This window comes from Salvelinus alpinus, chromosome 2, assembly GCF_045679555.1.
Source record: "Salvelinus alpinus chromosome 2, SLU_Salpinus.1, whole genome shotgun sequence".
Taxonomy (NCBI): domain Eukaryota; kingdom Metazoa; phylum Chordata; class Actinopteri; order Salmoniformes; family Salmonidae; genus Salvelinus; species Salvelinus alpinus.
The window spans coordinates 76,494,614-76,506,795 of record NC_092087.1 but is presented as its reverse complement, the minus strand read 5'-3'; the positions used below and the strand labels follow the sequence as shown (position 1 = coordinate 76,506,795).

The 12,182-nt window shown below is 47.4% G+C and overlaps 1 protein-coding gene across 1 annotated transcript; it reads left to right on the top strand.

The window, feature by feature from the left end:
• Positions 1-5,893: 5,893 nt before the first annotated feature.
• Positions 5,894-6,613, top strand: LOC139541318 (uncharacterized). The gene has a single exon (XM_071345843.1). The coding sequence runs from the start codon at positions 5,894-5,896 to the stop codon at positions 6,611-6,613; it is 720 nt and encodes a 239-aa protein (XP_071201944.1).
• Positions 6,614-12,182: the final 5,569 nt, after the last annotated feature.

Here is a 12,182-nt window from a genome sequence, read left to right as displayed (position 1 = left end):
ATAAACCACAGCTGTCTCTAATTGAGAACCAATCTAGGCAGCCATCGACATACAAACACCTAGACCAGACATATCCCCATTAAACCTACAAACCCCTAGACAAACCAACACACATACATTCCCCATGTCACACCCTGACCTAACTAAAATAATAATGACAACACAGATAACTAAGGCCAGGGTGTGACATAACCCCCCCCTTAAGGTGCGAACTCCGGGCGCACCAGCATAAAGTCTAGGGGAGGGTCTGGGTGGGCGTCTGTCCACGGTGGCGGCTCTGGCACTGGTCGTGGTCCCCACCCCACCATAGTCACTACCCGCTTTCGTAGCCTCCTCCAAATGACCACCCTCCAACTTAACCCCACTGGATTAAGGGGCAGCACCGGACTAAGGGGCAGCACCGGACTAAGGGGCAGCACCAGGATAAGGGGCAGCACCAGGATAAGGGGCAGCACCAGGATAAGGGGCAGCACCAGGATAAGGGGCAGCACCAGGATGAGGGGCAGCACCAGGATAAGGGGCAGCACCAGGATGAGGGGCAGCACCAGGATAAGGGGCAGCACCAGGCTAAGGGGCAGCACCAGGCTAAGGGGCAGCACCAGGCTAAGGGGCAGCACCGGACTAAATGGCGGATCCTGGCTGGCTGGCTCTGGCGGATCCTGGCTGGCTGGCGGATCCTGGCTGGACGGCTCTGACGGATCCTGGCTGGACGGCTCATGGCTGGCTGACGGATCTGGCTGCTCATGGCTGGCTGACGGATCTGGCTGCTCATGGCTGGCTGACGGATCTGGCTGCTCATGGCTGGCTGACGGATCTGGCTGCTCATGGCTGGCTGACGGATCTGGCTGCTCATGGCTGGCGGAAGGCTCTGGCTGATCCTGTCTGGCGGAAGGCTCTGGCTGATCCTGTCTGGCGGAAGGCTCTGGCTGATCCTGTCTGGCGGAAGGCTCTGGCTGATCCTGTCTGGCGGAAGGCTCTGGCTGATCCTGTCTGGCGGAAGGCTCTGGCTGATCCTGTCTGGCGGAAGGCTCTAGCGGCTCCTGTCTGGCGGAAGGCTCTAGCGGCTCCTGTCTGGCGGAAGGCTCTAGCGGCTCCTGTCTGGCGGACGGCTCTGAAGGCTCATGGCAGACGGGCGGCTTTGCAGGCTCATGGCAGACGGGCGGCTTTGCAGGCTCAGTACAGACGGGCGGCTTTGAATACTCAGTACAGACGGGCAGTTCTGCTTGGCAGACGGACAGTTCAGACGGCGTTGGGCAGACGGGCAGTTCAAGCGCCGTTGGGCAGACGGGCAGTTCAGGCGCCGTTGGGCAGACGAGGAGTTCAGGCGCCGTTGGGCAGACGGGCAGTTCAGGCGCCGTTGGGCAGACGGGCAGTTCAGGCGCCGTTGGGCAGACGGCAGACTCTGGCCGGCTGAGACGCACTGTAGGCCTGGTGCGTGGTGCCGGAACTGGAGGTACCGGGCTGAGGACACGCATCTCAGGGCTAGTGCGGGGAGAGGGAACAGGGCATGCTGGACCCTGGGGACGCACATTAGGCCTAGTGCGTGGTGCCGGAACTGGTGGTACCGGGCTGAGGACACGCATCTCAGGGCTAGTGCGGGGAGCAGGGACAGGGCACACTGAGTTCTCAAGGCGCACTATAGGACTGGTGCGTGGTACCGGAACTGGTGGTACCGGGCTGAGGGCACGCACCTCAGGACGAGTGCGGGGAGAAGGATCAGTACGTACAGGGCTCTGGAGACGCACAGGAGGCTTGGTGCGTGGTGCCGGGACTGGAGGCACTGGGCTGGAGACACGCACCACAGGGAGAGTGCGTGGAGGAGGAACAGGGCTCTGGAGACGCACTGGAAGCCTGGTGCGTGGTGTCAGCACTGGTGGTACTGGGCTGGGAACACACACCACAGGGCTAGTGCGAGGAGCAGTAACGCACAGGACTCTGGAGACGCACAGGAGGCTTTGTGCGTGCTGTAGGCACTGTCTTCACCAGACGGCTAGCACGCTCCTCAGGACGAGTATGGAGAGCTGTTCCCGGTGACATTAACTCACCAACACGTTCATTCGGACGGATGCTGTGCCTCATGCACCAAACCAGTACATCCCTCATAACTCTCTCCTCCAATTTCTCCATTAACTCCTTTACTGTCTCTGCTTCGCTCACCTCCAAATCCGCCCTCACCGGCTCCCTACGGTAAGCAGGAGGAGTTGGCTCACGTCTCCCAACTGACCCAACTAAACTACCCGAGAGCCCCCCCCCAATACATTTTTGGGTTTGACTTACGGGCTTCCAGCCTTGTTTCCGTGCTGCCTCCTCATATCGCCGCCTCTCTGCTTTCGCTGCCTCCAGCTCAGCTTTGGGGCGGCGATAATCTCCTGGTTGAGCCCAGGGTCCCTTTCCGTCCAATATTTCCTCCCAAGTCCACGAGTCCTGGTTCCTCTCACGCTGCTTGATCCATGGTTGGTGGGTAATTCTGTCACGATCGTCTTGAGGTGAAAGAGTGGACCAAGGCGCAGCGTGTGCAAAATACATCTCTTTATTGTGGAAGAGAGAAAAACACGAAAACGAACACTATACATAAACTAACAAAAAACAACAAACGACCGTGAAGCTAAATAACGTAAGTGCACAGACAAGCAACAAACGTTCAACATAGACAATTACCCACAAACACATGATGCCCATGGCTGCCTTAAATATGGCTCCCAATTAGAGACAATAAACCACAGCTGTCTCTAATTGAGAACCAATCTAGGCAGCCATCGACATACAAACACCTAGACCAGACATATCCCCATTAAACCTACAAACCCCTAGACAAACCAACACACATACTTCACCATGTCACACCCTGACCTAACTAAAATAATAATGACAACACAGATAACTAAGGCCAGGGTGTGACAAAAACAAAAATTGAAAAAGCTACTTTCTGTTGCTGGATTCGGATACGAAACCTTTTGCACCAGAGGCAGATGCTTACACCCATCTTCCATCCCCGTCCACAACACCGAAACCTACTTGAAGGTAACATCGCTCACTGTTACCACTAGTGGCCGGTTTCCACGTAATCTCCTGATGTCCTCAGACATGGATGGACGTTGAATATTGACTTGTATCACGGGTGACCTGGCTGGTTTTCAAAGCAAAACAGGTTTCATATAGCTAAAAATAAATTTCCCCAGACGTATCAAAATAACAAAAAGGGTGTGCCTGTGTTTATGTATGGTGGTGTCTCTGCAAATGGAAGTGGATGCGTGTCCAACATAGTTGAAAGGAAAAGCTATAGAGCTGGAATCATGTCATTATAAACTTCCCTAATAACCCTATACTCTGTGTGTCAACCCTCTCTAGGATGTACATCTATCCAGTCAGTGTATGGGAGGAACACTTAGCTTGACAGCCTGACACACAAACACACACACACACAAACACTGAGAGGAACACTTAGGCCTGACAGCCTGACACACTTTAGCCTTTAATGCACCTGATGGATTATATTGATTCTGTATAATACACAGGCTGCTGGGCACACATACACACAATCCCAGCGAAGAACACACACACACACTTCATCTACTATGGCTGCTGTGGAGACAGAAATAGACAGAAGTGCAGAAACAAAGTGTATTTCTCTTTCTGATACCCACTTATTTTCACTCTATGAATGAATACACAGACACACTGTACACTTTCTATCTCTCTCCCTTTCCCTTTCTCTTTCTCTGTCCCTTTCCCCTTTCACTTTCTCTTTCTCTCTCCCTTTCTCTTTCCAACCTAAAGGCCATTGTGTCCTTGAGAAGAAAGCTGAGTAAACTCCAAACTGTCAGAAACCAAACATTTTTTTAACCAGGCGCTGGCCTGGTTGATGACAGCCTACCGGTTCTGTCCCTGACTGCCTTTTTCAGGGACAGAACGACGTATTTTTACCTTGTCTGCTCGGGGATTCGATCCAGCAACATTTCGGTTACTGGCACAACACTCTAACCACTAGGCTACCTGCCAGCCCAATGAGAGTGCACAGACAAAGGAGGGAGAGAGATGGAGAGTGAGGGAGGAAAGAAGATCGTGCCTGCAGACCGTTTCCTGAGAGAGAGAGAGAGAGAGAGAGAGAGAGAGAGAGAGAGAGAGAGAGAGAGAGAGAGAGAGAGAGAGAGAGAGAGAGAGAGAGAGAGAGAGAGAGAGAGAGAGCAGACAGGTAGGGCATGAGGGGGCATATGTGCCAGGTGTTTGTAGCCCAGCCAGTTGGCATTGGCAACACTGATTTCTCTAGGGAAGAGAGGGAGATAAAGAGAAAGAGAGAGGAAGAGAGAGCGAGACAAAGATAGAGTGAGAAAGAGAGAGAGAGAGAGAGAGAGAGAGAGAGAGAGAGAGAGAGAGAGTGTGCGTGTGCGTGTGCGTGAGAGAGGGGCCTATACTCTGCTGGCAGCGATAATTTGGGGGACAGGGGGTAAGGAAAGGGGGGAGGAGGGGGAGTCCACTAGAGATATGGCTTGAGGGTGAGTGTTTAAAATTCAATTGAGCACTAATGGCATGTTTATCAGTTAATGAGAGAGGGAGAGCCAGAGAGAGAAGTGAGAGGGAGGAAGAGAGGGAGAGAGAGAGGGAGTGAAAGAAGGAGAGGCAGAGAAAGAGAGAGAGGGAGAGAGAGAGAGAGAGAGAGAGAGCAAGAGAGAGGGACAGATGCATACATAAACAAACAAGTGTCAGCTGCCCTGCCGGTTAATGATCAAAGCAAATGCTGCATACCAATACTGCAGGGGAGGAACAGCAACAAATATTCCCTTGTATACATACCGACGCACGCCTGCACGTACACATTCTAGGGTTGGCCGGTATCCAGATTTTCATACCATCATACTGTTCCTGTACCAAGGGACGCTATTTCCCTAAACACACACCCCTCCCTAAAATGCAGAGTTGGTCTCCTAAGAGTGCAGTACCACCCACTGTTCTGCTGCCTACATCTGGTGTCCTGATGTCCCTACAGCCTGTAATGATGACCACATCCCCACTAGACAAGGATAGCACATTCACACTATAGGCCGACACAAATAAATATACACACACACACTGAGATGGAGGGACACACACACTGAGATGGAGGGACACACACACACACCAACTAACACAAGCAGACAACACACACACTGTAACGTCTGCTTCCAACTCACACTCTCAAACACATAGACCCCTGAACGCAGCTCACTCTCTAGATCCCAATCACCTGAATCCTGATCAGCTGTTCACACCTGTATGTCATTATCACACACTATTTAGTTCAGTTCTTTAAACCCCATCATTGTGAGGTATTGTTTGTTTTGTGACACACTTCTATTCAGAGCTCTGTTTTTCACGTAATTTAATCATCCAGTGTATGATCGTTTTTGCCTGCCTCACTAACGACACCTTTTTGCCTATTCCCTGCCTGTACTTTAGCCTATCAGATTTCCTGTCATCAACCTCTTGCCTGATCTCCCAGACTACGTTACTAGCCTTTTCCCTGCCTGTACTGTTGCCTTTTTGGACCCCCTGTGTATGACCTTCTGCCTGCCCCTGGACCCAGCTACCTGCCTCCTCCTGTGGTCCTTTACAAATAAACACCTGCTGTGCCCTGCACTTGAAACCAGCTCTCTGTCTCCCACCGTGTTCATTACACACACACACACTAGTGCATAAGCAGACAAACACACAGTATCATACAAAGTATCATTGGCGCCCTGTATATGTGTGTGTGTGTGTATATATATATTTTTTAGAGGAGACCCACTGTATAGAGGAGCCCTCCTGTATAGAGGAGACCTCCTGAATAGAGGAGCCCTCCTGTATAGAGGAGACCTCCTGTATAGAGGAGACCCCCTCTATCGAGGAGACCCCCTGTATCGAGGAGACCCCCTGTATGGAGGAGACCCCCTGTATAGAGGAGACCCCCTGTATCGAGGAGACCCCCTGTATAGAGGAGACCCCCTGTATAGAGGAGATCTCCTGTATAGAGGAGACCCCCTGTATAGAGGAGACCCCCTGTATAGAGGAGACCCCGTGTATAGAGGAGACCCCCTGTATAGAGACCTCCTGTATCGAGGAGACCCCCTGTATGGAGGAGACCCCCTGTATAGAGGAGACCCCCTGTATCGAGGAGACCCCCTGTATAGAGGAGACCCCCTGTATAGAGGAGATCTCCTGTATAGAGGAGACCCCCTGTATAGAGGAGACCTCCTGTATAGAGGAGACCCCCTGTATAGAGGAGCCCTCCTGTATAGAGGAGACCTCCTGTATAGAGGAGACCCCCTGTATAGAGGAGACCTCCTGTATAGAGGAGACCCCCTGTATAGAGGAGCCCTCCTGTATAGAGGAGACCCCCTGTATAGAGGAGACCTCCTGTATAGAGGAGAGCTCCTGTATAGAGGAGACCTCCTGTATAGAGGAGCCCTCCTGTATAGAGGAGACCTCCTGTATAGAGGAGACCCCCTGTATAGAGGAGACCTCCTGTATAGAGGAGACCTCCTGTATAGAGGAGACCCCCTGTATAGAGGAGCCCTCCTGTATAGAGGAGACCCCCTGTATAGAGGAGACCTCCTGTATAGAGGAGAGCTCCTGTATAGAGGAGACCCCTGTATAGAGGAGCCCTCCTGTATGTATGACTCAGTTGGATCTTCAGTGAACACTGCATTATTATACCCCCCAAGCCTCACGCACTATTAAATGTTCATGACAGGATATAAACACAAACACGGACGCATGCCAACACACACACACACACACACACACACACACACACACACACACACACACACACACACACACACACACACACACACACACACACACACACACACACACACACACACCAGGGTTTCCGTTAGGAAAATGTGGCGCTGGACATTTGACCGGCAGCATTTTAATTTACTGGACATTTGAGAAATTTACTGGACCCATTGTATTGGGTACGTAACCTGATTAGGGCGTCCATCCACAGTTCTCAAAATGACAGAAATCACATTTACATTATGGTCATTGAGGTTCTTAACAGAACATGCAAGTCGAGGATGCAATGATGTGAGGCCCGTCTTACTGAATTCTGATGTGAGGCCCGTCTTACTTCTTACTGATGTGAGGCCCTTCTTACTGAATTCTGATGTGAGGCCCTTCTTACTGAATTCTGATGTGAGGCCTGTCTTACTGAATTCTGATGTGAGGCCCTTCTTACTGAATTCTGATGTGAGGCCCTTCTTACTGAATTCTGATGTGAGGCCCTTCTTACTGAATTCTGATGTGAGGCCCTTCTTACTGAATTCTGATGTGAGGCCCTTCTTACTGAATTCTGATGTGAGGCCCTTCTTACTGAATTCTGATGTGAGGCCCTTCTTACTGAATTCTGATGCGAGGCCCTTCTTACTGAATTCTGATTTGAGGCCCTTCTTACTGAATTCTGATGTGAGGCCCTTCTTACTGAATTCTGATGTGAGGCCCTTCTTACTGAATTCTGATGCGAGGCCCTTCTTACTGAATTCTGATGCGAGGCCCTTCTTACTGAATTCTGATGCGAGGCCCTTCTTACTGAATTCTGATGTGAGGCCCTTCTTACTGAATTCTGATGCGAGGCCCTTCTTACTGAATTCTGATGCGAGGCCCTTCTTACTGAATTCTGATGTGCACTTTGAAGATGTTAGAATAACTGTCCACATTGACTTTTCCTCAACCAGCAAGATGAGAAATTAACAGAAATATCACTAGCCTGTGTCAATCTACTATCCCCCATAGTAGAAATGTTAACTATTCACAATACAACATGTATAATACCACCATACACCACTACACATCTACAATACAACATGTATAATACCACCATACACTACTACATATCTACAATACACAATGTATAATACCACCATACACCACTACACATCTACAATACAACATGTATAATACCACCATACACCACTACACATCTACAATACAACATGTATAATACCACCATACACCACTACATCTACAATACACAATGTATAATATCACCATACACCACTACACATCTACAATACAACATGTATAATACCACCATACACCACTACACATCTACAATACAACATGTATAATACCACCATACACCACTACACATCTACAATACACAATGTATAATACAACCATACACCACTACATATCTACAATACAACATGTATAATACCACCATACACCACTACACATCTACAATACACAATGTATAATACAACCATACACCACTACATATCTACAATACAACATGTATAATACCACCATACACCACTACATATCTACAATACAACATGTATAATACCACCATACACCACTACACATCTACAATACAACATGTATAATACCACCATACACCACTACACATCTACAATACACAATGTATAATACAACCATACACCACTACATATCTACAATACAACATGTATAATCCCACCATACACCACTACACATCTACAATACACAATGTATAATACAACCATACACCACTACATATCTACAATACAACATGTATAATACCACCATACACCACTACATATCTACAATAAAACATGTATAATACCACCATACACCACTACACATCTACAATAAAACATGTATAATACAGTGAGGGAAAAAAGTATTAGAGATCCCCTGCTGATTTTGTACGTTTGCCCACTGACAAAGAAATTATCAGTCTATAATTTTAATGGTAGGTTTATTTGAACAGTGAGAGACAGAATAACAACAAAAATTACCAGAAAAATGCATGTCAAAAATGTTATAAATTGATTTGCATTTTAATGAGGGAAATAAGTATTTGACCCCTTCTCAATCAAAAAGATTTCTGGCTCCCAGGTGTCTTTCATACAGGTAACGGACGGAGATTAGGAGCACACTCTTAAAGGGAGTGCTCCTAATCTCAGTTTCTTACCTGTATAAAAGATACCTGCCCACAGAAGCAATCAATCAATCAGATTCCAAACTCTCCACCATGGCCAAGACCAAAGAGCTCTCCAAGGATGTCAGGGACAAGATTGTAGACCTACACAAGGCTGGAATGGGCTACAAGACCCATCGCCAAGCAGCTTGGTGAGAAGGTGACAACAGTTTCTGTGATTATTCGCAAATGGAAGAAACACAAAAGAACTGTCAATCTCCCTGAGCTCTAGGGCTCCATGCAAGATCTCACCTCGTGGAGTTGCAATGATCATGAGAACGGTGAGGAATCAGCCCAGACTGCACAGGAGGATCTTGTCAATGATCTCAAGGCAGCTGGGACCATAGTCATCAAGAAAACAATTGGTAACACACTATGCCGTGAAGGACTGAAATCCTGCAGCGCCCGCAAGGTCCCCCTGCTCAAGAAAGCACATATACATGCCCGTCTGAAGTTTGCCAATGAACATCTGAATGATTCAGAGGACAACTGGGTGAACGTGTTGTGGTCAGATGAGACCAAAATGGAGTTCTTTGGCATCAACCCAACTTGCCGTGTTTGGAGGAGGAGGAATGCTGCCTATGACCCCAAGAAACCATCCCCACCGTCAAACATGGAGGTGGAAACATTATGCTTTGGGGGTGTTTTTCTGCTAAAGGGACAGGACAACTTCACCGCATCAAAGGGACGATGGACGGGGCCATGTACCGTCAAATCTTGGGTGAAAACCTCCTTCCCTCAGCCAGGGTATTGAAAATGGGTCGTGGATGGGTATTCCAGCATGACAATGACCCAAAACACACGGCCAAGGCAACAAAGGAGTGGCTGAAGAAGGAGCACCATTAAGGTCCTGGAGTGGCGTAGCCAGTCTCCAGACCTTAATCCCATAGAAAATCTGTGGAGGGAGCTGAAGGTTCGAGTTGCCAAACGTCAGCCTGGAAACCTTAATGACTTGAAGAAGATCTGCAAAGAGGAGTGGGACAAAATCCCTCCTGAGATGTGTGCAAACCTGGTGGCCAACTACAAGAAACGTCTGACCTCTGTGATTGCCAACAAGGGTTTTGCCACCAAGTACTAAGTCATGTTTTGCAGAGGGGTCAAATACTTACTTCCCTCAATTAAAATGCAAAATCAATTCATAACATTTTTGACATGCGTTTTTCTGGATTTTTTTGTTGATATTCTGTCCTCTCACTGTTCAAATAAACCTACCATTAAAATTATAGACTGATCATTTCTTTGAGGAACGGTGGGTTAACTGCCTTGTTCAGGGGCAGAACGACAGATGTTTGCCTTGTCAGCTCGGGGATTCGTTTTGCAACCTTCCGGTTACGAGTCCAACGCTCTAACCACCTGCCTTACATTGCACTCCACGAGGAACCTGCATGGCAGGCTGACTACCTGTTATGCGAGGGCAGCAAGAAGCCAAGGTAAGTTGCTAGCTAGCATTAAACTTATAAAAACTATCACTCTTCACATAATCACTACTTAACTACACATAGTTGATGATATTACTAGTTTATCTAGCGTGTCCTGCGTTGCATATAATCGATGCGGTGCCTGTTCATTTCTCATCGAATCACAGCCTACTTCGCCAAACGGGTGATGATTTAGCACTGTCGTTGCACCAAATCTAACCATCCTCCAACACTTTGTTTTTGCATTATTTAAACCAAATTGAACATGTTTCATTATTTATTTGAAATTGATTTTATTGATGTATTATATTAAGTTAAAATAAAAGTGTTTATTCAGTATTGTTGTAATTGTCATTTTTACAAATAAAATAATAAAAAATTGTCAGATTAATCGGTATCGGCTTTTTTTGGGTCCTCCAATAATCGGCATCGGCGTTGAAAAATCATAATCGGTCGACCTCTAGCCTGTAGAGAATGAGTCTGACCTTTTCAAGCCTATAACCTGCCCAAAACGCAGGCACACACGCAGACAGACACAGACAGACAGACAGACAGACAGACAGACAGACAGACACAGAGAGACACACACACAGACAGACACACACACACACAGACAGACAGACACAGAGACACAGAGAGACACACACAGACAGACAGACAGACAGACAGACAGACAGACAGACAGACAGACAGACAGACAGACAGACAGACAGACAGACAGACAGACAGACACAGAGAGACACACACACAGACAGACACACACACACACAGACAGACAGACACAGAGACACAGAGAGACACACACAGACAGACAGACAGACAGACAGACAGACAGACAGACAGACAGACAGACAGACAGACAGACAGACAGACAGACAGACAGACAGACAGACAGACAGACAGACAGACAGACTCTCCCTGAATCTCTCATAGAGGTAGACACACAACACCTTGCCCTCTCCTCCTCCTCCCCTCACCCGTGTGAGCAAAACATTTTAGTGGTTAGAGTTAATTTCCTGCAATTCTACTCATTTTGCCATTGGACGTAAAGCAATGTTGTAGTTTTAAAGCAAGTTTGCTGCAATTCTACTCCTTTTGCCATGGGGCGAAAAGAAAAATATGATATCAGGGACCCCTGGTTGGTAATGCAACCATGACTTAGAAAAGAAATTCTCAAACTTGCACCTTGTTCTCCACTAATCTAACTCTCAACAGTGAGTTGAGACCCTGGCTGAATAAAAAATATATATATATAGAAAAAAATATATAGTTTATTTTTTGGTAATTGATCCACAGGCCGGCCAGTTGCTCATCCATGTCCTATATGAACCACTCTACCCAACTGGATCAACACACAGGGGGACCTTTAACACCGGTGCGCAGAAGGAAGTGACGTCACACGAAGCGACGGTGGAGACAAATAGCTTGGATAGAAACTGGAGTAGATAGTTCTTGGTTAGCATGTCTGTGCTTGTCTGCCGTCTCAATTAAGGACACATGAGTCATCGTTTTATTAGGAAACTGGGCCAACCACTGATTTCATGGCATGAGTTTTATGTGGTGATATAATTCACACAATATTAATTATCAACATAATCCCTTCAAAACATCTTTGGAATGCGCTACACTAGTTCATTAGTAGTATATTATTGACCTCCTACTGCACTACACTAGTTTATTAGTAGTATATTATTGACCTCCTACTGCACTACACTAGTTCATTAGTAGTATATTGTTGACATACTACTGCTCTACACTAGATCAGTATATTATTGACCTCGTATTGAGCTACACTAGTTCATTAGTAGTGTATTGTTGACATACTACTGCTCTACACTAGA

What these genes read in the sequence shown, in the direction of transcription:
- LOC139541318 (XM_071345843.1), top strand. Translation starts at nt 5,894, where the DNA reads ATGGAGGAGACCCCCTGTATAGAGGAGACCCCCTGTATCGAGGAGACC.